At 40.7% G+C, this 22,507-nt stretch overlaps 3 protein-coding genes across 3 annotated transcripts; all 3 read right to left on the bottom strand.

The window, feature by feature from the left end:
* Window positions 1–704: 704 nt before the first annotated feature.
* On the bottom strand, window positions 705–15,363 carry best2 (bestrophin 2). Its single transcript, XM_084930455.1, has 9 exons — window positions 14,188–15,363; window positions 14,012–14,106; window positions 11,803–12,036; window positions 11,258–11,412; window positions 11,088–11,165; window positions 9,458–9,610; window positions 9,252–9,332; window positions 8,804–8,958; window positions 705–8,559 (listed from the first exon to the last, which is right to left on the bottom strand). Exons 1-9 carry the CDS (start codon window positions 14,430–14,432, stop codon window positions 7,785–7,787), a joined length of 1,971 nt encoding a protein of 656 aa, XP_084786581.1. The 5' UTR covers window positions 14,433–15,363; the 3' UTR covers window positions 705–7,784.
* A 112-nt stretch (window positions 15,364–15,475) lies between these two features.
* On the bottom strand, window positions 15,476–20,525 carry get3 (guided entry of tail-anchored proteins factor 3, ATPase). Its single transcript, XM_084930453.1, has 7 exons — window positions 20,348–20,525; window positions 19,292–19,439; window positions 18,690–18,838; window positions 18,444–18,594; window positions 18,165–18,272; window positions 17,014–17,211; window positions 15,476–16,932 (listed from the first exon to the last, which is right to left on the bottom strand). The coding sequence occupies exons 1-7, from the start codon at window positions 20,488–20,490 to the stop codon at window positions 16,804–16,806; spliced, it is 1,026 nt and encodes a 341-aa protein (XP_084786579.1). The 5' UTR covers window positions 20,491–20,525; the 3' UTR covers window positions 15,476–16,803.
* An 11-nt stretch (window positions 20,526–20,536) lies between these two features.
* LOC146384959 (noggin-2-like) lies at window positions 20,537–22,489 on the bottom strand. Its single transcript, XM_084930454.1, has one exon. The coding sequence runs from the start codon at window positions 22,267–22,269 to the stop codon at window positions 21,265–21,267; it is 1,005 nt and encodes a 334-aa protein (XP_084786580.1). The 5' UTR covers window positions 22,270–22,489; the 3' UTR covers window positions 20,537–21,264.
* Between the last annotated feature and the right edge of the window lie 18 nt (window positions 22,490–22,507).

The raw sequence follows: 22,507 nt of genomic DNA, 5'->3' as shown, positions 1-22,507 counted from the left end.
AGGTTTATGAAATTGCACAACAGGAAGTGAAGAAGAACGCGTGCATGTGTCTGACTGAGTGCGAGGGTTTTTTTTTAAGGTTATGCCACACCCTAGTTTTAAGAAACAATTGACATATGGTGATCAGCTCACTTGTGACACGTTGAGTAACCGTTTCATCTTAACACAGATGTCAAAATGACTCACCTCAAAAAATATTTCTGTGTTTCATTTGAGTTGAGACAAGTATTGATACCTGCTGTAAAACTACATTTTTGCTATTTCAGAGACGTATGCAGTGATTTGCTTGCAGTCTTAGCAAATCTAACTGAACACCAGAGATTAATAGTCATGGATGGGCAGCACATCCTGCTCTCGATGTGCTTTTGACAGCCGAGCTCAGGCATTATTGTCCCTCGAGAAGCTCAAAGCCAAGCCACAGGATGACATCTTCAAAAAGCGAGGTCACCATGGTCAGACCAGAATGGGCAAGAGGAAAAAGGGAAGAGTGAAGGAGGGATGAGGAAAGGGGGTGGGAGAGATGGGAGCGGAAGGGTTGGGGTGATGGGTTAGGGAACGGAGGACAGCCGTTACTGTCAGCATCCATCAGGGAGCCCAGGGGTGACATGGGAGCAGGCAAAAGAGGAAGAATAAACGGAGGAGGAGGAGGAGGGGGGGGTAGAGGTCGGGGCAGGGAGTCGGCCTTCAACTAGTCATCCCTCAGTTCTTGGAGCAGCCTTGTTTGTTCTGCCCTTACCATCTGTTCACAGTGCAGATGTGCAGTCCTCCAGCTGCTGGATTTATCAAGATATTCTTCGCAGGGCCATGATAGTTGTTTTGTTTCGCATCCAAATGTATTTAACTGGAAATAATTCAGACACGCTACTGATGTTAACTGGCAACATACCATTTATAGTTGGGAGAGTAGAAAATCAGAATAAATGAGAAATAAAGCAACCAATTCAGACGATTTTGTGGGAGACATGCAATAGCTGGGCTGATTGCTTAATGAGTATAAAAACCAGACTGATTTTTAACACTATCTGCGCCAAATATTCCAGCAATCATTGTTTTCAGATTGTTTTGAGATCACGTGATCTTTTCCCCCTAGAAGTTATATTTGCACCACCATCTTTGCTGCTGAAGATTTCTCCCTTATTTAAGGATTTTTTCAGTCTCCCATGGTATCAACTTTCTCATGCAAGTGTCAGTGAGATAAGCATATTTGTATTAACCGCTCATTAATATCTAGATTAAAGAAGACATTATCTGTTGGTCACTTTATGACTCAAATATTGTGACGGTAAATACTTAACAAGCCCACTAAACAAATCAGATCAGTCTTACTAGTAATATTATCTAGATAATGCACTTACATGTAACACACAACAAATACAGTGATGCACATTTAAAAAAAATAAACACAACTTAGGCTATTCAGTTCAGAAATTAAAACTAATTAATAGTAATAAAGCCTGATCTGAAGGTTATTTCAAACTCTCAGGGCTCACAGGGAGAAAGCCTGATTGGCTTTATGTGCCTGACAAACAGTTAAGAATAGATTTCATTTTCATTTTAAACAGAATAGAAGAAAGAACGACTAGATCCCTTCCATGATTTCTGCAATACTACCTCACAGAACCGTGATCAGCTTAAATGCTAGAAAACTGACAAAAAGTGAGAGCAAGTGGCCGGATTCAGAAAACATGAGTGTCGTCAGAGACGTGTTGTGTGTTTTAAAAATAGACAGAATATATATGTATAGTGAAAACAGAGGACTCAGCATAACCCCTTCAGGTGCATAACGGCTCAGAGGGCTGATTTAGAAAGGTATTCACCAGTGACAACAAAAGATAAGCTATTTAAACCAGTCCTGATAAAGATATGCTGTCACTACATGATTAATAAACCATTGAATGGACACCAGTTTTTGGTATCACTTCTTTAAAAATAGAATAAACTCTTGTCTGTTATTTGGACAGCTGTACTTGATGATGGAGTGTTTAAGGAAAGTTTTTTGTCTTGTTTTTTACCGTTGACAGCAGTCAGCAGACTTTTAGGTGATTTTTTTAAGGTTTAAACTGCCAGTTTCTAAATCTAATCTCTGCGTCCAAAATCTTTAGGTTAAATTCTACCTCGAATTAAGCTCTGTTAGTTATTTTTGGGGAGTTAAAACCAGTACTGTCAGTTTTTTTGAGAAAAAAGCAAAGTACTTTTATAAAATGGAATATTTTTAAGAACTGCCACCAGTAGATTTTAAAGGGGAACCCCTGCATGACTGGTTATTTAATGTCAAGTGCAATCTTAATCCATTGACTTTCTTAACTGCTTATCCAATTCAGGGTTGCAGGAGAACTGCAGCCTGTCCTAGCTGCCATAGAGCAAGGGGTGGCGTACACTCTGGACAGGTCAGTGTACAGCATGGTTAATACAAAGAGACATGCTCGCATTCACACTTGTGATCAATTTAGGATCATCAGCTAGTCTAACATGCATGTCTTTGGGCTGTGGGAGGAAGCAGGAGTTCCCGGAGAGAACCCATGCAGCCATCCAACTCTGGATTCAAAGCAGCAACTGTGTGCCTGTGAGGTGTCCGTGCTCTCCACTGCATCGCCATGCCACCCTGCAGTGTCGCAAGAAAATTATCCTTTCCATTCTACTTTGAATCCCTCCCCTTTCTAAAATCTACTCCACCTCACTCTCAATAATAACATGCTCAGGTTGACTTGGATAATAAGCTGCAGTCTGACTGTGGAGACATTGTCTGCCCAATTTTCAGACCCTAAAGGGGAAAAAACATGTTTTGTTGCTTCTGGCCACTTCTGAAGGGCTGCAGCCCAGACATAAACATCGATGTGGCCGGGCAGAGGAAGCTCTGAGGCCGCCGCTGCTGCTGCGGATGAAGATTGGCAGCCAGACGGAGACAGTGACCAACATGTCTGCAGCGCTGTGACACTCAGGTGCAAACTCACCAAATTTAAAACACGCTCTGGAAACAGAGTCACTTTGTTGGGGAGCTGTCATTTGGCATGCCAACACTTGAAAAGTGAACCTGTAGCGAGCACACTGGGTGTAGGGATTTCAAACCTTTTCATATCAAAGTCTCTTCACCTCCACCCACAGCTCATCCTTTGCCAAAAGGAAAAAAAACTGATTCGGATTATACCATGGACCCTGTTTAATTAGATTTTTTAAAAATGATCCTTTGGAAGTACATCTGACAAGGTTGTTGTTGTTGTTAAATATAAATTGGCAGAGAATTATATAACTGTCATCTGATGCCAGCAGACTGAAGAACAAGAACCATCAAGAGAATAGTCCACATATTTACATATTTTGCTTAGGCAATAAGACATGCTTATATTGAATCTGGAATCCTGATATTCAACCCCTGGGCCCCCTGGGGTCTCCTGCACCCTGCTGTGATGAAATATTTGTCAGTGTATGTGGGTGACCAGATAATCAGTGTATGTTTTCAAACAGGAGCTAAGCTGGTTTGCTTAGCTTTGCATAAATATTGGAAACGAGAAGCTTGATTATATCTGAAGGTAACAAGATCCACCCACGAGCGAGGCACTTTAATTAATACGTTGCATCAAATATTACCTTTGAAAGATAAGAAGACTGTTGACCAGCTGAAAAAAGTGCAATAAGGAAATAAGCTACATGCTGGGTTAAATACACACTTAAGATTCCTGTAGACACACTTAGCAAAGCTTTAAGTCTTCGTCTTAAATCTCTAAAACAAGTCTTTGTTCTGCCATTCATCTTGATAACATCACACTGTCAAGCAGACCATTCAGAAACAGTAGGTTCATTCTGTTCTGACAGACGATACTGATAGAGTGGTTCTGTTTAAACAAAGTTTGTACAGAGCAAAAAGATACGAGAGAGACAACCAGTCTGTAACAGACAGGGCTGATAGACAGACACACACAGGGAGAACGAGACAGACGAGTCCTTAAGCACAGAAGCTACCGCTTCACGAGGCAGGGCGTGTAAGACAGGGAGTGCCCCGAAACACACACACCAGACAAAAACAAATGTGAAAGTACAGGGTAGAAACGGTACAACAAACACTGACTGCAGTCACATGTGTGTTTACGCAGTTGAAAGAGGACGTTAGACTTTGCTGAGGTAGTAAACGGAGTGTCTGCACAGTTCACTGGAAAATCAAATCAATAAAAATATTGTTGCTGCCACATTAACAACTTGTTTTTAATGTGTGCATGCATTCACGTGTCTGTGTGTGTGTTTTACTATCTATTATAATCATGAAGACACTGCAGCTCTAAGTTCTTTCAGTGGCAATAACATATATTTAATATTCTCTTTGTATTTAAACAGTTTTTTTATTAGTGTTGTCTTGTGTTGTTTTCATTTAACACAAAAGCGATTTCCTCCCTGAGATTTTTCCAAAATTACAGGAAAGTCTAACAGGACAGGAAACACAAGCAGTCCGGTGGACAGACAGGTTTCCCAAGTATTTGAAAACAAAACACAGACAATGAGTGTCTGTTGTAAGCTGCCACATTTCAAAACCCGTCTTCCTGATCCAGAGTTTCTCTACTGTACTTACAGTATATTTGCTCACACACCCTGTTTTCCTGAGCAATGTAAACGTATTACTGACATTTTGGGCGTGCTCACTTTCAGTTTTAGTTTGAAATAAAGCAGTTTAGGAGCTCCGTCTTCTTGTGGTTGGCCTCACTGATCATCCACCCACTCATATTTAATACACCTGCTGGACTTGTGTGTTGTGTTCCCAGGACTAAAGTGTATCGGTGTATCATTCCCGATCGAGTTATAGTGAAAGCTATAAATATAGATGGAATAAATAAGAATTTCCTTTAACTTGAGTGTTTTTATATTTATAGGTTTTGGTATGGGTAAGCTGATGCGAGGAAACTGACTGTGATGAAGCAGAAATTTCTGTGATTCTGCAGCTCAGAAACTGAAGTAAGTAGGAGGAAGCTTTCACAACTGATGTTCAAGCAATGCTAACTAACAGGAATCTGCAGCATTTCTTGTGTCTGTTGTGGTCTTGTGATCCACATCTGTCATAACAAAGTAAACATTCACAGGTTTCATATTCCAAGAAGCTTATCTTGTGAAAGTTTCCTTTCTTCCCACATTTTTTGTTTCTTTCGCTTTTTTCTGTTTCAGGAACATGCTTCTTTTTCCACAAAGTCCATAAACTGAAACTACACATTGGCAAACACATATAAACAGTGTGAGTACTGAAGTGTGCAAACACACACTACTATGTGGTAAATATGGGCTGATTGTTGGACGGCAGAGCAGCTCTGAGTCTTAGGCTTACTGAGATAGTTTCAGTAAGCCTGCTTGCTGACCTCAGTTCTCCTGGTTCCAGAGAAATGCACACTTCTTTGGAATCCTCCCCCACACTCATGTTTTCACACTTAATGACAGAAGCATCAACCACATTTCCCCTGAAGCCAGCACAAAGACTGGAATGGGTTGACCTTTGTAAAAACTGACTCTGGGAGACTGACAAAAGAGGGCTTCAGTACAAAAGTATAGCCACATGTGGCCGGACAGTTTCTGTGTTTCTTGATGTTCCCTGATATGCAGATACTGCTGGCCTTTGATGCTGGTCAAGTGATAATGAGGGGAATTACAGAATTTTTGGGTCACTGAAACTGGTAATGATTCAGTTACACAGACAAACAAACATGCGTAGTAAGTGCCAGCTCTTTGTAGAAACATCAGATTGTTGCGACATGATGCAGCTCATAAAAAGATTCAGTCTCAATCTCTAACATCAATTTATTAGCATTGTTTTCCAGGTCGTAACTTTTGTGCTGATAACACTTTACGACACGCAGCTTTATACCCTATTTATTTCCACGTGTGTCAAGCTTATTGTGTTGTGTCACTGCACTAATCCCGTCCCGAGGGACTGACTGAATGTCCCCAGATCAGCAGGATGGGATCCTTGACTTTGGAGAGGAGGCAGAACACTTCAGAGTGCAGCACCTCTCCATATTGTTCTGTACGTAAGGTCTTCTGCTCCAAAACAGCCAAGAGCAGTACTGAGCCGTGATGAGGGTAGGTCATGGGCCTTCTGCTGTGTCATTGGGTCAGTCATGCAGTTGCATTTTGGTTATATTCTGCTCATATTTGTCTTTGATTCGTCTGAAATAATGAGCAGCAACGCAGAGGCAAGTCTGCACAAAGGCATCTATCTCAGAGGTGAGCTCGTATCTGCTTGTTTCTCTAAATTGATTTTAAGTGTCACAGATTTATTAAACAAGGTCCAGACAGAAAGAAGAGGGGAAATGGATCCTGGCAGCCTGGCAAAGCATTACGAGTACTGCAGTACTGTTCAGAAAGCATACATAAAAGTTAAGAAGAATGGCTTTGAGGATAACACTAACTTAAAAACAAGTCCACAAGTGACTGCATGGATTAAACAATATCACTGTTTGTTTCTTGTTTTTGTTATTTACCCATCTCCTTTGCTTCTAAGAAGATCAGACTGAGCCAGCATCAATACGAATCTAAAAATATGAGCGACCAAACAACTCCCACTTCCCACTTTACTGAGGTGACCTTTTGCACTCCTCTTTTCCACCCATAATAAGTCTTTCACTGCCTATAAATTAACCAAGCCACCTAAAATGATTGCGCCTTAGTCTTGTTTTGGCTCTGGGCAACCCATGCACCCAAATCAGTTCCATTTTATTAGATGTTAAAAATGTCGTTTATTAATCCAAAGAGCCGATATAGCTCTGAGGCAACTGTTAGACATGATCGAAATGGTGATTCGTGACGGGAGAAACTGTAGTTAACATCCCTTAGTTTGAAATGTGAAAATTATTGTATCCTCTTGTAGGAGCAAAGCCTGTGTGAGGCTAAGATCGGGCTTGCTTAAGTACTTTGAGTTTTCTTTTAACTGACTTCTGTGCCTGTGCTGTTTTTTGTTTGCTGCTATCGCCCCCTGCTGGTCACTGTTGGTACACTTGCAGATAACAGTGTTGTAGCTATATTATAACTATAAATGTGTTTTTAAATACTCATTCATTGGTCTGTTGAAACAGTGTATCAAATGTATAATTTTTGTTGAATTATTGTGTTAATTAATTTAAGCCAATATTATTATTATGAATATATTATAATAAGTAGTAGAAAATGAAAACAATAAGTCATAAATGTGTATGTATTTACTTTTTTAAATAATCAAGATGAATTAGATGAACATAGAAAACTGTGTCACGCATGCATTTTGCTTTCTTTTCAGAATAAACTTTGGTTAATGTTAAAAGTTTTAAGTTTTACAACTCTAAAATAAAATCTGGTATCTCTCATCGGCTATCAAGATGCAGCATGCAGATTACTCTGAGCTCTTCCCTTTTAAAAATGATAGAAATAACAATAATTTTCCACCTGCTTCCGGTTACAGTAATTCAAAATGATCAAACTTAAATAGATTTTTTCTATCTCAGACATGAGAGTAAAAACATGGATTTCCAAAGGTCATCGTATTCCTTTAAACATATCAAAACATAGTGTTATTCATATTTCCTATCCCTCTCTTCCTTTTGATTTTTGAAATTAATTACAGATCATTGTTGAAAGCCAAACTTCAGAAGTTGCATGACAAAATCAGAGTGCTTTATGTACTAAACTAATTTCCAAAATCTGTGGCCACGAAGGTGCTACTAACTAGTAAGACTGAAAGTCCCACTTCAGTGACTAACTTCACTTCTGAAAGCATGCACCGCATCAAGCCTTATATTTTCAAACCATCGCAAGTTCATGTGAACCTACCAACTGTCCACCTAAGACCCTGTGAGCTCTGACCCCATGCTCACACTGCGAAAACGCTGAGGTTCACTGAAGGACGGCACAGTGAGGAAGGACATTTTGTTTCCTCCCAAGGGAGGTTTGGGGGTGGACACAGCTTTGTTGTGACTGATAGCTGGCTGGGAGCTGCAGAGCTCCAGACTAGAGTGGGCAGCTTGGTGAAAGAGGAGAGCAGAGGGGTGACTCGAGGGAATGGAGGAGGATGGTCGAGAAGACTTCTCTCTGGAGGACTTAGGTGGGGGAGGAAGCAGAGACACTGGAGCTCTGGTTGTCTCTCCACTCTCTCCTTTCCCTTCTTCTTCCCCAATCTGGTGCTCTTCATTGCACTTACTCTCCACTCTACTCAACTCTTTCCTCTCCTTGATGGCAGGTTGCTCTCCTGGCCAGTCCTGCTCAGACCCAAACTGAATCTCCAGCAAAGGCGTTCTGGCACTCTTCTCATCCCTAAAACTGCACACAGTGCTCTGTGTCTCCTGCCCGAGCCCTGATGGCAGAGACCCCGCTTTACCTATTTTACAGCTGTCCTCGTCTTCATCATCGCTGTTGTACTGGTCAATGCCGGGGGAGTGGCGCAGTCTCTGGAGCTGTGCTGAGGTGCGTCGAAGGGCCCCTCCCATTAGGCCAGTCGGTGATGGGGCTGAGTTGAGAAGGCGGTTGAAGAGCGCCATGTTAGGATGGCGAGTTCCTGACTCCTCCAAGTTCTCAGCAATATCTTCCAGAGGCTGGAAGTGCATCTCCTCTTTAGGAATCCTGTCAAGTGAGACAGCAATTTATGTTCCATGTTCAGAGTTGTGTTTTGCGTTTTCAGCCTTCCTCTGGGGAACAGGTTTTACCATTTCTCAGCCCTAACTACGTCAAAGTACTTGATTTAATTTAGGTACATTACTTTCATTTTCACAACTGAAATTTTCCCACCATGAGGGGGGAATCCAGTTGAAGGTGTCAAAGTCACAAAGGAAGTACACGTACAATGAGAAGGTAATGTAAAACTTACGCCATGTCAAAAGTGGACCCCTGGAACGAGGGCTTACGCAGGACGAAGAGAGTGGCTGCGGTGTAGGGTGGACGGGGATTGGAGTCATTCCAGTAACGGTCTCTCTCCATCATCGGCAAATCTCCATACATCTCATCCACAGCCATCATGGAAACCTACAGAATGAAATGCAAAGAGATGCACACATAATAAGTATCCACAATAAGAGAAAAAGTCCAATTAAAATCAAGCAAGCACAACAGAAACATAAATTTTACCTGATGGTCGCTCTCTGCAAACATTTAAAACAGATTACAATAACTGCCACAGTGTCATTATAGCAGGCCAGAGATATGGAGGAGAAATTTAAAAAACAAAACAATGAAGAAGCTGCATTTGGTAATGAGGCCACAAAGTTCCTCCCTGAGAAGTTGATTGCTACAAGATCAGAAAAAGAGCATTAAGAAACCTGGAAGTTTCTGTCTATCAGCCAGTTGGTCTCAAAGTCGTCATCATCTTCTCCAAAAGGGTTGATCAGCTGCTCAGCAACCTTCAGAACAAAACATAAAATATGAAAAAAAAACACAATAACTCTCCATGTGTTACTTTTTTTTTTTTTTTTTTTTTTTTTTAGAATCAAACAGGGAATAAATGTGCTGTAAGCCTAAATCTGACCTTGAGCCAGCCTGCATAAAAGAAGAACTGCAGTAGAGTGAAGATGGGCACATAGAGGTCAAGGTCATGACCTGGATAACCTTGACTGGGGTCCAGGAACTGGCGACCAATTAGACACACCAGGAAAAAACTGTACACGGCCAAAGTCACCACCTGAGGGACAGATGGATTTAGGTGGTTTTATGGTTTACTCTGCAGCTTTTCTTTAACCTCTTTTTTATCATTACAATAAAAAAATTATCAAAAAGAAGCACTAAAATACACTTATTTTATTTTACATTTACAACAGATTAAGTGTTTATTAAAGACAGTTTATGTGAACATCAACAAATGCAATCTGACTAATCAAAAACTTATTTAATAGCTGCATACAAATACACTGAGGCATATTCCTTAATTAAGTTATGTACTTATAAACACTAACAAAGTAAAGAAGTCTTTTTGGTTGCTTATTTTTGACTGTTGCATTTTTGATCCTATATATCACGAAGCTCTAGAATGCAGCTGTAGTTATAGATTTGTTTTATTAGTTAAAATTATTACTTTTTATAAAAATCACTGTAAAAGCTAAGTACGTCCTTACTGTTTCCATTGGAAATAAGAGGATAAGTAGCAGCTAGGTGTTGCTAATCAAATGCACTTAATGAAATGATAATCAACAAGTGTGACCACCTCTGTACAAGCAGAGGTTTTAGCAGTTTGCCAGTCTGAAGCATTCAGGTAAGTGTTAACACAATGCCGCAATCATTCCAGGAGTGGACATCCCAGCAAATTCATCCCATGGTTAGAGTGTGTCGTGCTCAGACAAATTGCAAGAATTAGACTCTGAACAACATCTCAGACTCTACAGACCTCAGTTAGCGCTCAATGTTCAAGTTTATGGTAGTACAATTAGAAGAAGACTGAACAAGTATGGTTTGTTTGGAAGCTTCCCCTTGAGAAAGCCTCTCCTCTCTAACGAACATGGCAACATGACTTAAGTTACACCCGAAAGAAACCATAAGATTCCCAGAGGGTGGACATTACACACAATACCTCATTTAATGAAAACCAAGCACAGCATATTAGCATAAGCGCCTCATATCAGCTGTGAAGCACATTGGTGTTTTGGGCTTATTTTCCAGCCACAGGACGTGGGTACCTTCTAATCAATGAGTTCACCATAAACTCCCCTGTGCACCAAATGTTATAGAGTCAAATGTGAAGTCATCTATCTAAAACAACTGAAGCAATGAACATTGAAAGACTGATAAAGTCATACAGAAAATAATTACTTTGAGTTACTGCTGCTAAAAGGTTGATCTACAAGCTACTAAATCACAGGATGTACTTAGTTTTTCACGAGACTGCATAGAGTGCTGTGAAAACTTTTTATTTCAAATGAATGTACGTGACTTGTCACTAGGGACTAATTTATTATTTATATTTGAACAATTACAATTTGAGAGATGCACCTGTAAGTTTTTGTCACTTCAGCTGGAAGCAATCGCAGTCATTTCTTTGACATCAGTGAATAAAATTGAAACAGATAATATACAAAAGCCTAATGTAAAAAAAAATGTTTGTGTGAAAGAAAATCATAGTTTAATTAAAGATGTGTGATAGCAGTGCAATAATAGTCAGCACTTACCTGAGTGTAGACCAGAGGAACACTGATCATGTCATAATGAAACAGCATGCTACACTTCCCTCTGAATGCATTCAGTTCCTGTTCACACACAAATAAAGAAACTAGCTGTCTGTGTGAATGCATATCTAAACCTGCATATCCACCAAAACACAACTTTAATTCTGCCGTACCTCCAGCAGTAGTTTGAGAGTGTGATTGTCTTTGATTCTGCCCTCGCAGCGAGCCATAGCAGCCAAGTTGGTGAACCAAACACAGGGGATCCAGTACTTGTTATATGGAGAGTGGAGACCCTCAAACTTCTTTCGCTCATCTCTTGTCATGAATCCTGCATGGACCAAAACCGGACTTGTTTATTATGTAAGACTTCAGTTTAAATAACAGCAAGAAACTGGGATGAGGGGTCATAGACAATAGTCACAAAGAACTGTGTCAGAAAACAAACATAGTCTTCTGACGCTGTTCAAATCTCTGAGAATTGTTTGTGACTCTGTGAAATAACTTCACATTGCAAATCAAAGCAGGAGAGTCATTTGTGTGTGACTGGGCTAAAACACTTTGGGTCACTTCTTGACTACAGCCTGGGAAACATCTGATCACTGATACTCATCATCAGCATCATCAGCATCAGCGAGGGAATGGCTATTTTACATTAACAGCTAAGAATAGACCCACACCACTCCCATCACCATCTTCCCTCCTTCACCATCCTTCTTACCAGCCTCTACCACGTGGTCCATGGTGGGGAAACGTTTGAAGACAGCAGTGCTGACAGAGCGGAGGATGAGCAGGGCTGACAGACTGGCGTAGCGCATCATGGTGCGTCTCAGCAGACGGCCTCGCTCGTCGCTCCCCTGGAGGCCGCCTGACAGGACGCACATGAGTCTGTCAGGGAGTGGGATGCTGGTGTACTGGTTCCACCACCTGTTCACCACCAGGGTCACATAGAAACCTGCAAACAGCAGTGGACAGATGATTACTACTGTAGATCTAAGTTACAAACTGGAACTTTTAAAAAACACGAGATCATATGCTATCTTGTGAGGTCCATAAAGGGGCCTAAGGGATGTCAAGTGGTTTGAGTTTACTGTTACAGTGCTGTGAAAAAGTATTTGCCCCCTTCCTGAGTGGCTAATCCAAACCTATCCAGCCCTATGTGAAAAAGTAACCCAACTCATGTTAAATCATGAATTAACTGCGATTAACCACGTTTTTGAAACACTGAGTTCAGTACCCACACCCAGGTCTGATTACCGATAGACCTGCTAAATCAAGAAATCACATAATATAATCTACCCGACAAAGTGAAATAGGATAAAAGATCTTAAAAGAAACACATCAGGTCGTGGTCTAAAAATCTAAAGCTGAGAAACAAAGTCACTGATGTCTATTAATCTGAAAAGGATTACACAGGTTTTGGGACTCCAGTGAACCAGAGTGAGAGTCATTATCCCCAAATGGAGAACATTTGGAACAGTGGTGACCCTTCCCAGGAGTGGCCATCCTACCAAAATTATTCCTAAAGTGCACTGACGACTCAACCAGGATCACCAAAGAGCTCAAAATGACATGTAAAGAACAACAACTTAAATAAAAATAAAAGAAAAAACAACATCTCACAAGGAGTCAAAGGTCAGGGTGAAGAGGTGGGTTTTCAGAAGTGTTTTAAAAACAGGCAGAGAAGAGGCCTGTCTAATCTCTAAAGGCAGATTGTTCCACAGTTTTGGAGCTGCTACGGCAAAAGCACGATCTCCTCTAAGCTTACGCTCAGTCCTGGGTACATTCAGGCACAGCTGATCAGCTGACCTAAGCGAGCGGGTGAGTGTATAATGCTGTAGCAACTCAGAGAGATAAGATGGGGCTAGGCCATGGAGGCTTTAAATGCAAATAAAATAATTTTAAAATGAATCCTAAAAGAAATGGGCAGCCAGTGAATTAAAATTAAAAAAAAGACTGGCAAATAAATGGCCTCAATGGAAGAGTTTCAAAGAGAAATTCTCTGCTGACCAAAAACAACACAAACGCTTTTTTCACATTTGCCAAAAAAGAAGAAAAAAAAACAGGACTTTTAGAAAATATTCTGTGGACTGATGAGACAAAAGTTGAACTTTTTGGAAAGTTTAATGATGTAAAACTAACACAGCACTTATTAACAGTCAAACATAGTAGTCATAGTTGCCATTACTTGCGGTACCATGAATTCTGATATCTACTAGAAGGAGAATGCTCAGCCATCAGTTCATGTCCTGAAGATCAAACACACTCAGATTATGCACCAGGACAATGATCGGAAACACAGCAGCAATTCCATCTACTCAGGTTATCTTTGTCTAATGATAAAATTTGTTTGATGATCTGACAAATATCCAAAAAACTAAAAATTAGAGGCAAATACTTTTTCACAGCAATGAACATAATGTCTTGTTAAGCCCGATGGATCCCAATAGAGAACCAGTAACCTTGACTAATGACTCACAGGATGCATAAGAATAATTAGGTGATTTACATCCACAAAGTAAAACCAACGAAACATGCAAACAGTGCAAGGACAGATGAACTTCAACAAAAGCTGAGTCTGTAAACTGGAAATCCCTCATGTAGTAAAGGGTTTTTAAGACCCACACAAAAATCTGCTATTATCACTGTTAAAAATGCGTAGATCTCTTTTTAAAAACATTATTCTAATAATTGCATAATCAAACCTTCAATTACAAACAGCAGATATGTAACTCTAGAAGCTACAAACCCATGAAACTAGGGTCTCGATGTCTAGAGCTGAGGATCCCTGACAAAAAAATCTATAAAACATGAGCCTTGTCCTATTTAGCAAACTATTCCTATTTTCTGCATGCAAACATCAGGAGTAAATCATAAAAGTGAAAAAGATCCAGACCTGGGAGACAGCAAAAAGGTGATCATTAGCTTACCCAGTACAAAAGACATGGGGATGAGACTGGCATAGTGATTGCAGTAAATTGCCAGCTTTTCGAAATACCTTTTCTGGTCATCATACAGGAAAAATCTAAAAACAAGAGTAAAAGTTTTCCAGAGTTTAGTATGATGAATGGATCAAAGCACTGATAAAGCAGTCCTCCTTTCTCACCTGTAAGTAATACTGATGGCGGTATACATGGCAAAGAAAGCCAAGAACTCTTTATATAACACCTTGTAGATGCTCCCTTTCCAGGCCCAGAGCAGCTTGGAGAAGCCACAGAATCGGGCGTTTGCAACTCTAGCCGTGTATGTGACCGTCATCAGTGACAGAAGATCTACAAGTCTCCAGAATAAAAAAAACAGCTGTTTGGAAGAAACAGCTAAACTCAGGTGAGCCAGAGACAATGAGAACATGATCTCACAAAAAAGTTTTTATTTCTAGTTATTGATTGTAGTTATTAAAAAAAAAAAAAAAAACATCTACTTACCTTTTGTTGTGATTTAGCTTGCTGAAATGTTCAGCGCATCCCCTGTGCGTAATTGGCACCTCTGGATAAGTGAATTCATATTTTCATTTAGTAAAATTTAGTAGTACCGTCTTTGCCTTGTTCCGTGCTGTTTTTTCAATGAGCTCGGAAGCCTGTGATCAAGTGGCTCCGTTAAGTTGAAGCTCATTCGGCTGCGTGGCAGTAATCCTACGTGCCTCCTCAGTGCGTCCAGTGGTCAGTGCGCCCCGGGGTAAATCCCCAAAACGAGAAGGAGGAGCTCGTTAACGCGACCCCCGACCGGGAGAGCGGCGCTAGGTGATGGAACACAAGCGACAGGCCGCAGCGCCGGGGCACCAGGAGCGCACAGAACCGTGCAGTACAGTAGAAAATTATGCAACAATAGCAAGTGAACCATGGCAAAGTTTCGTGTTAAGTGATACGAAAAGAAATCACCCAATTTTCCAGTTACAGATCAGTAATTACTGCGTGCTGCAGCTTAAATAACAAACATCTTAAGATACTCATACCATCTTAAAGGAGCATTTTATGTCAAAGCTTCCTCCACTTTTCTTAAACTTAGTTGTACTGTAATAAGGAGATATCAGTGGAGTGGAGCTCTCCACCTGGATATAGTTTCTGAGACTTTTTTTAATCATGTCTCCAAAGCACCCAACACGACTTATCGACCACACTTTAAACTGAGACACTTCTTGACGTTCATTGATACAATAGTCATTTTGTGGATGTCATTTTTCCTCCCACTTTTGCGTTCTTTTCAGTGGGAGGCTTTTATGTTGCTCCTGAACTGCTTTGTTGGAAGGTTAAATGGGGCTTCATGCTCTGTCGGAGCCGATCTGCACACTGCTCAGTTTGGTGGTCTGTGCGCACGCAAGAATTTGCTTCAGTCCCCTCCAATTAAACGATTAATTCAACTGGCACGCAGATGAAAAAGAAATGACCATGAAAGACTTTCAGCTGAGGCAAGTTTGTTTTAATCAACACTGACATTATAATTTAAGGAAAATCTATAGAAAACAGATTCTTACCAACTCAAAAACTGTCCGTGACAGAGAGGGGAAATGGAGCTTTTAACTGAGAGTGCACTATCCTGTCATTTATTTATGTTTCACTTGGGAAGCACCAATCAAGGCAGCCAGGAATCTGCTATTCAATCAAAAGGGAAAGGATGCTTTAAATTTCCTTCACCTCACCGTTCATTTAACATTTGATCAAGTGACATTCAATATGTATTTTAATTAACAAAGCACTGAATAAGGCTACTAATATCTTTCAATTGTGTTCCCATATAGTTCTCAGTCAACAGGATGGACACAGGTTTGACAGAAACACACTGGGATGAGTTTATGAGCGCTGTATAGGAACATGAACAGGGAAATCAGCAGTGCCCAACAGCTTTAGCTTCCAGCTCAAACATCACCAGTCACATCAAATAAAACTGCAACCTTCCTCCACATACCAACCAAAGCAACTACAGTGTCCTTTATGGATAGAAAACAATAAATCTGACTGATGTTCTCATTATTGTCATCTAATGATCTGATAAATGGTAAAAGACACTCAGTTTGTTTTGTTTCAGTTTGTTTTGGTTGCAATAACAAGGCTGTAACTAAAGACCACACAGGCTGTCTTCCTGTTTTTTTTAGTGTTTTCTTTTTTATTTCCCTGCCACCACCACAACCTGAATATAGAAATCTGGATGGAAAAAGTGTGATACATAAGTTTGTTTGAATTTTTAGTTGCAAATCAAATGGAAGAAGACACACAGTCACCATGACTCACACAGAATAAACAAGTCATAAACATCAACCATCTGAAAGCTGTTTTCTCCTCAAACACACAGCACTGTCACTGGAAACACTTTGTTTTCACAACTGAGGCCGGACACTGCACGGGGTGTGGGGGAGGAGGGGACGATTTTTCAATTCTTCTGTCGAGAAAAAGTTAAATGCTTAAAGTAGGAACTGCCACAGTGGATATGAAGACAAGAGAGTAAGGCAGCACGCATATGTACCATCTTATCTCCAAAAATAATGCAGCTTCTCTATGGGTTTACTTGTGATGTCGTGGGGGGTGGGGTACCCTTCAATGCGGGCGGGTGTCTCGCTGTAACTGTGCTGTGAAGATACCGTGTTGAGGACTGAATGGATCGTCTTGAGGCTGTTGCTGCAGGATTTGAGGCTTGCTGGGGATGGAGCTCAGAGGATGATAACTCAGACTGCAGAGCTGTGTCTGTAGAATGGGGGGGAGAGGAGGCGGCCCTGCGAGGGGGCAGGACATCACTTGTTTGGGGGTTTGTAGGGTTCCAGAAGTTGCTTAGAGAACGTGTTGACCTTGTCGGCACCTCGAACTTCATGGGGCAGTAGAGGTAACTTGACTATGTGGAAATCCTCGTAAAGATCTTCCATCTGTGGGCAGAAGACAAACCACCAATAAAGTTGTGTGACTTTGAACTGTAAATAAACTTTCCCATTTCTCCTGATTCATACCTGGTCTAAATATTTCGACTGAATTTTATGGCGGGCTTCACACATTTTACACGGCCTGTCTGCATCAGGGAAAACGAGCTGGTTGACAATGATGTTGTGCGTGTCGATGCGGCACTTGGCCAGTTCCTGAATCAGCCGTTCTGTCTCATAAAGTGACAGAAATTCAGCAATACACACACAGATGAAGGTGGTCTGCTCCTGAAGGGTGAGAGGAAGATGCGTTACAACACACATAGATAAAAACTATTAATATGACAAGATGAAGATCAAATTTGCTCCAAATACTGAATTCGTTATTTACATTAAATGTTTTGTCTAAACAGGTAGATGAGTTCCCATCAAAGAACAAAATCAAAAGGAATAACAAAACCTAAAGCAGTCAAGTAAAACAGACTAGCTACTAGGGCTCAACAGGGGTGGAGTTACAACTTTAAAAGAAAATAATAAAAAGGTGAAACTGTTGTCGAAACTTCTTTTGTCCTAATGACAAAATAGTATAAAGAGGGCTTGATAAGAGGGATACATGCATGTGCAACAGGCCGCTGTGCACAGTGAGTCACTCCAAAAAAGCTCTTTTGTATCCACACACACTATTGACACTCGAACCAGCTAAAGTTTCTTCTGTCATCAGATAAGACTTGTTACAGAGGGTGTGCATGTAGCTACCACAGCACCTCATTAGAACAGTATATGACTGAAGTGTAGTGTGAAAAGGCTTATTCATCATGGATAATGGTTGTAGTCATGGAGACTACAACCATTAAAGCAATTACATCTTTAATTGACAATGATGTTGCATCTGTTTCATCTGTACAATAATGCCAAAATTGGAAAGTGGCTGAAAGAAAAAAAAAAAATGTCCAGGGATCATTATTATTTTTAGGCTAGACGACTGTAATTTTCTTTTATCGAGTTGTTCTAAAGGCTCTCTGAAAAGCTTTCAGTTGATCCCAAATGTAAGAGTACTAGAAAACACATATTTTTATATACATAATAAAATCAGAGAGGAGCACCCTCCCTTAACCTGATCTCCACCAGACAGGGCTCTTCCCGTTAAAAGGCAGTTAATTCTCCCCTCAATCATCAAATCAATAGTAAGCTAGTACTATATAAATCCCAAAGTTGTATAAGAATATATAAATGTGACTTACAGGGTCTTTGAACTGCTCACTAACTGAGCGAATGACTGGCAGGGTTTCTTCAAGCTTTGAGGCCAGCTGGTCTGCGTTCATGTCACCCAGACCAAGCATATTACACATCTAGAAACAGCAAAAGAGATGGACAGTGTGAGTGAAAACAAGAGAAGAGAGAAAGAGAAAACACTGGAGAAAGAAAAAGGCCAACAAAGTGTATATATTTAATCAGAAATCATGTTTTATGTGCAGAATCATGAAAATGGTTTGAACCGATCTGCTCGTCTCAGCACCCACCTGAGAGATGAAAGGGCTAATCTGGTTCTTGATCTGCATGAGGCGGCCTAGACCTCGCTCCACGATGGTGGGAAAGTTAAGCAGTCGCAGTGTGTGGCCAGTAGGGGCAGTGTCAAAGACCACCACTGAGAAGTTCATTCCCTTCACTAATCTGAGATACAGGCAAACAACAGTGGTAAGTATAACACTCACTAACTGTCCTTAAAACTTCAGACATGCTGCGAGAAAACTCAAATACAAAACTACCTCATGACCTCTGCATAGCTCATCGCCTCATCGATGCCGGGGAAGGCGCTCATGGCTTCCTGCATCATCTTCTTGCCCATGCTGAGCATGTTGTCCTCCTCAAAGAACTCATCAGGCAGCTCTGCCACACCCAGGCTCGGGTCAATCTCCTGTATACACATGCCCAAATCCTAAGATCAGCACACTTCACATAGATTGCAAATGTTTTTATGCCCTCCAGTGATTGAGTTTGTTACACAGTGGTGCTTGTGAGACTCACATGTGGAACTGGCTAGCCTCATGACTCTGAAAAGATGGTGATCTCATGCACTAAATTTTATTTTCCAAAAACAGAATGAACAAACCCTCTGTGCTTTTTAAACTCTGTCTAAACGTTAGTCTTTAATATGACGCAAAGATGAAAATGTGGATAAGAAAATCCTTGTACTGTGGATGCTTGCTCATTGTTGTTTCATAGACTTCATCAATGTTATTAATATTATTAATAACATGTTTCTCAGAAAAAATATATTTGCAAACATTTGAGTTCAATTTTTAATCTCATCAAGCAGCACCTCACACTTGTAACATTTAATAGCTGTTAGGTGTACACATATACTCACCATTGCAAAGAGGTTGTCATAGCCCTTAACCTTAGTGGGTACCTTTGAGAACTTCTGGTCAAAAGCATCAGAGATGTTATGGGCAGGATCTGTGGAAATGATGAGCACACTCTCCCGAACAGCAGCCAGCTGGACAGCCAAACTACAGCTGTCAGAAGGACATGGAAAGGGGACAGGTTTGTGTTTAAAGAGCCTGTTAAGAGTATATTGTGCCCAATGTAAGCATGTAAGAAATGCTGTGCAACTGACCAACAATGAGATCCGCAATGTTTTGAATTCTTAATCCTTTGTGCTTTACACGGCATGCAAGCACATAAAGTAAAAATCTAATCCATTTCCACTTTGTGAACATTACCTTACCCCAGTTACTTTGAGGAACACAACTTTCGCATACAATTATATTCCAACTGAAACACAGTAGATAACTTAAGGGATAGCATATGTGACAATGGTTAATCTATGCGCAATGTTATCGTGGCTGCTCTGGTGTGATGTACATATTTATTTGACACATTAATTAGATTTTTGTTGGTTATCTTGTTTGAAATAAGTCCGCTACCGACAGACTAGATCCACGTTCATTTGGAATCGCATTTATTCATATTTTTTTCCCTCTTGTTATGAATAAAGATGTGATAATACGGGCTTGACAGCCTAACTCTGGAGTCTCCTTTAACTCTGGGTGAAGTAAAAGAACAGATAATATTAGCAGCAGGTTATTGATGATGGCTTATACGGTGATTACTGAAGGTGTTAAGAAAGTCGTGAATCCATGTGTCAGCTGCTAACGTTAGCTGCTGACTGCGCTTCACAGCTACCAAACTGCCCGGCGAAAGGACTCCTTACTCAAATCTAAAACATAACAGTCACTTTTCTTTGATGCTAGCGCGTCTTTAGGTAGAAATTTAACACCAGTCTAATCTCGTCGTGGGAAAATTACCCACGCAATTCATTTTCGGACAATGATCAACGTCAACTTATGGTAACGGCTAATGCTAGCCAGCCGCACAAGCCGAGTCAGTATCCGGAGGCAATTTAGCATTTTAATCAACTTACCTACATGTCGTTTTACCAACGCCACCCTTCCCACCCACAAATATCCATTTCAAAGATTTCTGCTCGATGATATTCTTCAGAGTTGGTTCTAACGGCTCCACATCGGGCGCATCTTCAAATTCGTCTTCCACCAAAGCTGCCATCTTGTATGTGTACAGTCAGCGACGTACAGCTCAGGAGTTACGCAAAGACGTATCCACAGTTGATGCATTCACTGCTCCACGGATTTTTGATCCACGCAAGATTTCACACTGCCGCAGGGTTGTACGACATTTGGTAGTTTTAATACTGAAGACACTATTAATTTTTGACAGAAGAAGACAAGGAATCACATAGGTTCTGACAATTATATTTTATTCATATTATATTCATGCGCATGTGTACGTTAGAATAGTTTGCAAGGAAGTCATCTAGAAACAGGTTTATGTAGATTTTTATTATTTAGAATGATTAGTATATATCTTCAATTAATACTGTCAGGCATGAACAATCAATCAAACACAACAGTGAGTTACCAAAAACACTTTCATTTTTAATGTTCTCTGTAAACAAAAAAATGTTTGATACTGTTTGAATATGAAACTGCAAAAATAGAGTGAAAAAGAAAAATTGGAAGAAACATGCACAATCCACGAATTTCCCATAAACATGAATGTAGCACGAACTACACAAAACTCGGCGCCTTAGAAATTGCAGTTTACTGACGTAAAATATTTACTTAAATATTTATTAAGCCAGTTTGTAATAAAAATGTTGAAAGTTTAGAGCAGAGAAAATGAAAGAGCAGGTAGCGGCATCGTCTTAGTAATTAAAAGTAGCCATGTTCGATCATTTCAACTATAACACTGAAAATCAACAAAATAATAAAAAAAACACAGTGTGCACAGAAAAAAGCCGGTCTGCAGTGATAAAAACATTCATTTACATGAACACATGCATGCAGTCACCACAGGATAAGGCACTTGTCTCCATAAACATCTTTTCCTTGCTTCACCTGTCCCCATCTGAGCACTGCCATCAGAGTTTTCACCTCTCAATTTTCTGGAGCGATCATCTCCATCTCTGATTTCAATGCAGTGCCAAGCCAGAATCTTTATGTGTGTTGTTTGAGCTCGCACGCAGTTCATCCCACTGGGAAAGGAGCAACTTTGTCCTCCATCTAGCCCTTCACAGTCAGTCTGCCGCAGCCACCGTGGCCAGAAGGTTGGGCCCAGATCGACCCACTGGTGCTGTAATTTGCATGTTGCTGAGCGCACCAGCCATCCTCTGACTGAATTGGCAGCATCTGATGGCAGAGAACTGAGGTCCAGTTCTGCAGCCTCCTTCTCTAGTTTCTGCTGATGTTTTGCTGAAGCCTTTCTCAGTTCTGGAGACACACGCAGGTTAAATTTCTCTTTGAAGGCGGTAAGGGTGGGCTGACTTCCTTTGGGGGACTCAGAAGGGTAATCTACGGACATCCAAAACGGGTCAAACGAGGATCCCAGAAGACGCAGGAGGCGAGAAGGCCGGCGATGTCTGACTTTGGGCATGTAGTGGTAGTCGTCAGCATTTGTGATGAGGGTGTATGGACGGATTGGCTGTGAGAAGGATGGGAGACTGACTCCCAGCTGAAGAAATGGTGAATCCCAGCCTGTGTCATCCTGGTCTTGAGCAACAGTCACATTTGGATGCTGATTTTGAGTTGAAATGTTGGAAATAAAGGCCAGAGATGCATCCAGGAGAAAATATAGGAAAATCCAGCAGAGACAAATGGCAAACTGCCCACACATGGTCTTCAGATCTGGACTGTAGCTCAAAGAATGAAAAATTGCTCTTTTAGCTTTTCCCTTCAGTCCTTTAGTTATGCTTTCAGTTGGTGCTAGGTGCTTCAGGGACTCTGTGTACCCAACACCAGACATCCTTGGGCTCTTAAACAACAACATACTGAATTCAGTGTCTTATCACACAAGCAGCACTCTATTGAGTATGGCACACTTGAGTTCCCAAGACTCTGATATTTTGACTAACTTACAATCTGAATATAAGACAACTATGCTGAAATTTGGTTTAATGCAAGGTGTCACGTACCAAAATTTCCACACTTCACACTTTTGCAAAGTGCCAACTTATCAATGAAATATTCATTGGATAAAGTTGGTGTGTAAATCACTGGACTAAGGA

The sequence above is a fragment of the Perissodus microlepis genome, chromosome 6 (assembly GCF_051167445.1).
Source record: "Perissodus microlepis isolate ML-2025 ecotype Zambia chromosome 6, ASM5116744v1, whole genome shotgun sequence".
In the NCBI taxonomy this organism is placed as follows: Eukaryota; Metazoa; Chordata; class Actinopteri; order Cichliformes; family Cichlidae; genus Perissodus; species Perissodus microlepis.
Note: the sequence above shows the minus strand (reverse complement) of the source record. Positions and strands in the feature narration are given on the sequence as shown.

Coding starts and splice junctions, on each gene's coding strand:
- best2 (XM_084930455.1), bottom strand. CDS start 14,432: ATGTTCTCATTGTCTCTGGCTCACCTGAGTTTAGCTGTTTCTTCCAAA. Junction 11,413..11,802: donor GGACCACGTGGTAGAGGCTG/GTAAGAAGGATG, acceptor TGGTCCATGCAG/GATTCATGACAAGAGATGAG. Junction 8,560..8,803: donor GGGTCCACTTTTGACATGGC/GTAAGTTTTACA, acceptor CTCACTTGACAG/GATTCCTAAAGAGGAGATGC.
- get3 (XM_084930453.1), bottom strand. CDS start 20,490: ATGGCAGCTTTGGTGGAAGACGAATTTGAAGATGCGCCCGATGTGGAG. Junction 18,839..19,291: donor ATGACAACCTCTTTGCAATG/GTGAGTATATGT, acceptor ATGTGTATACAG/GAGATTGACCCGAGCCTGGG. Junction 17,212..18,164: donor GTGAGCAGTTCAAAGACCCT/GTAAGTCACATT, acceptor CTCACCCTTCAG/GAGCAGACCACCTTCATCTG.
- LOC146384959 (XM_084930454.1), bottom strand. CDS start 22,269: ATGTTGTTGTTTAAGAGCCCAAGGATGTCTGGTGTTGGGTACACAGAG.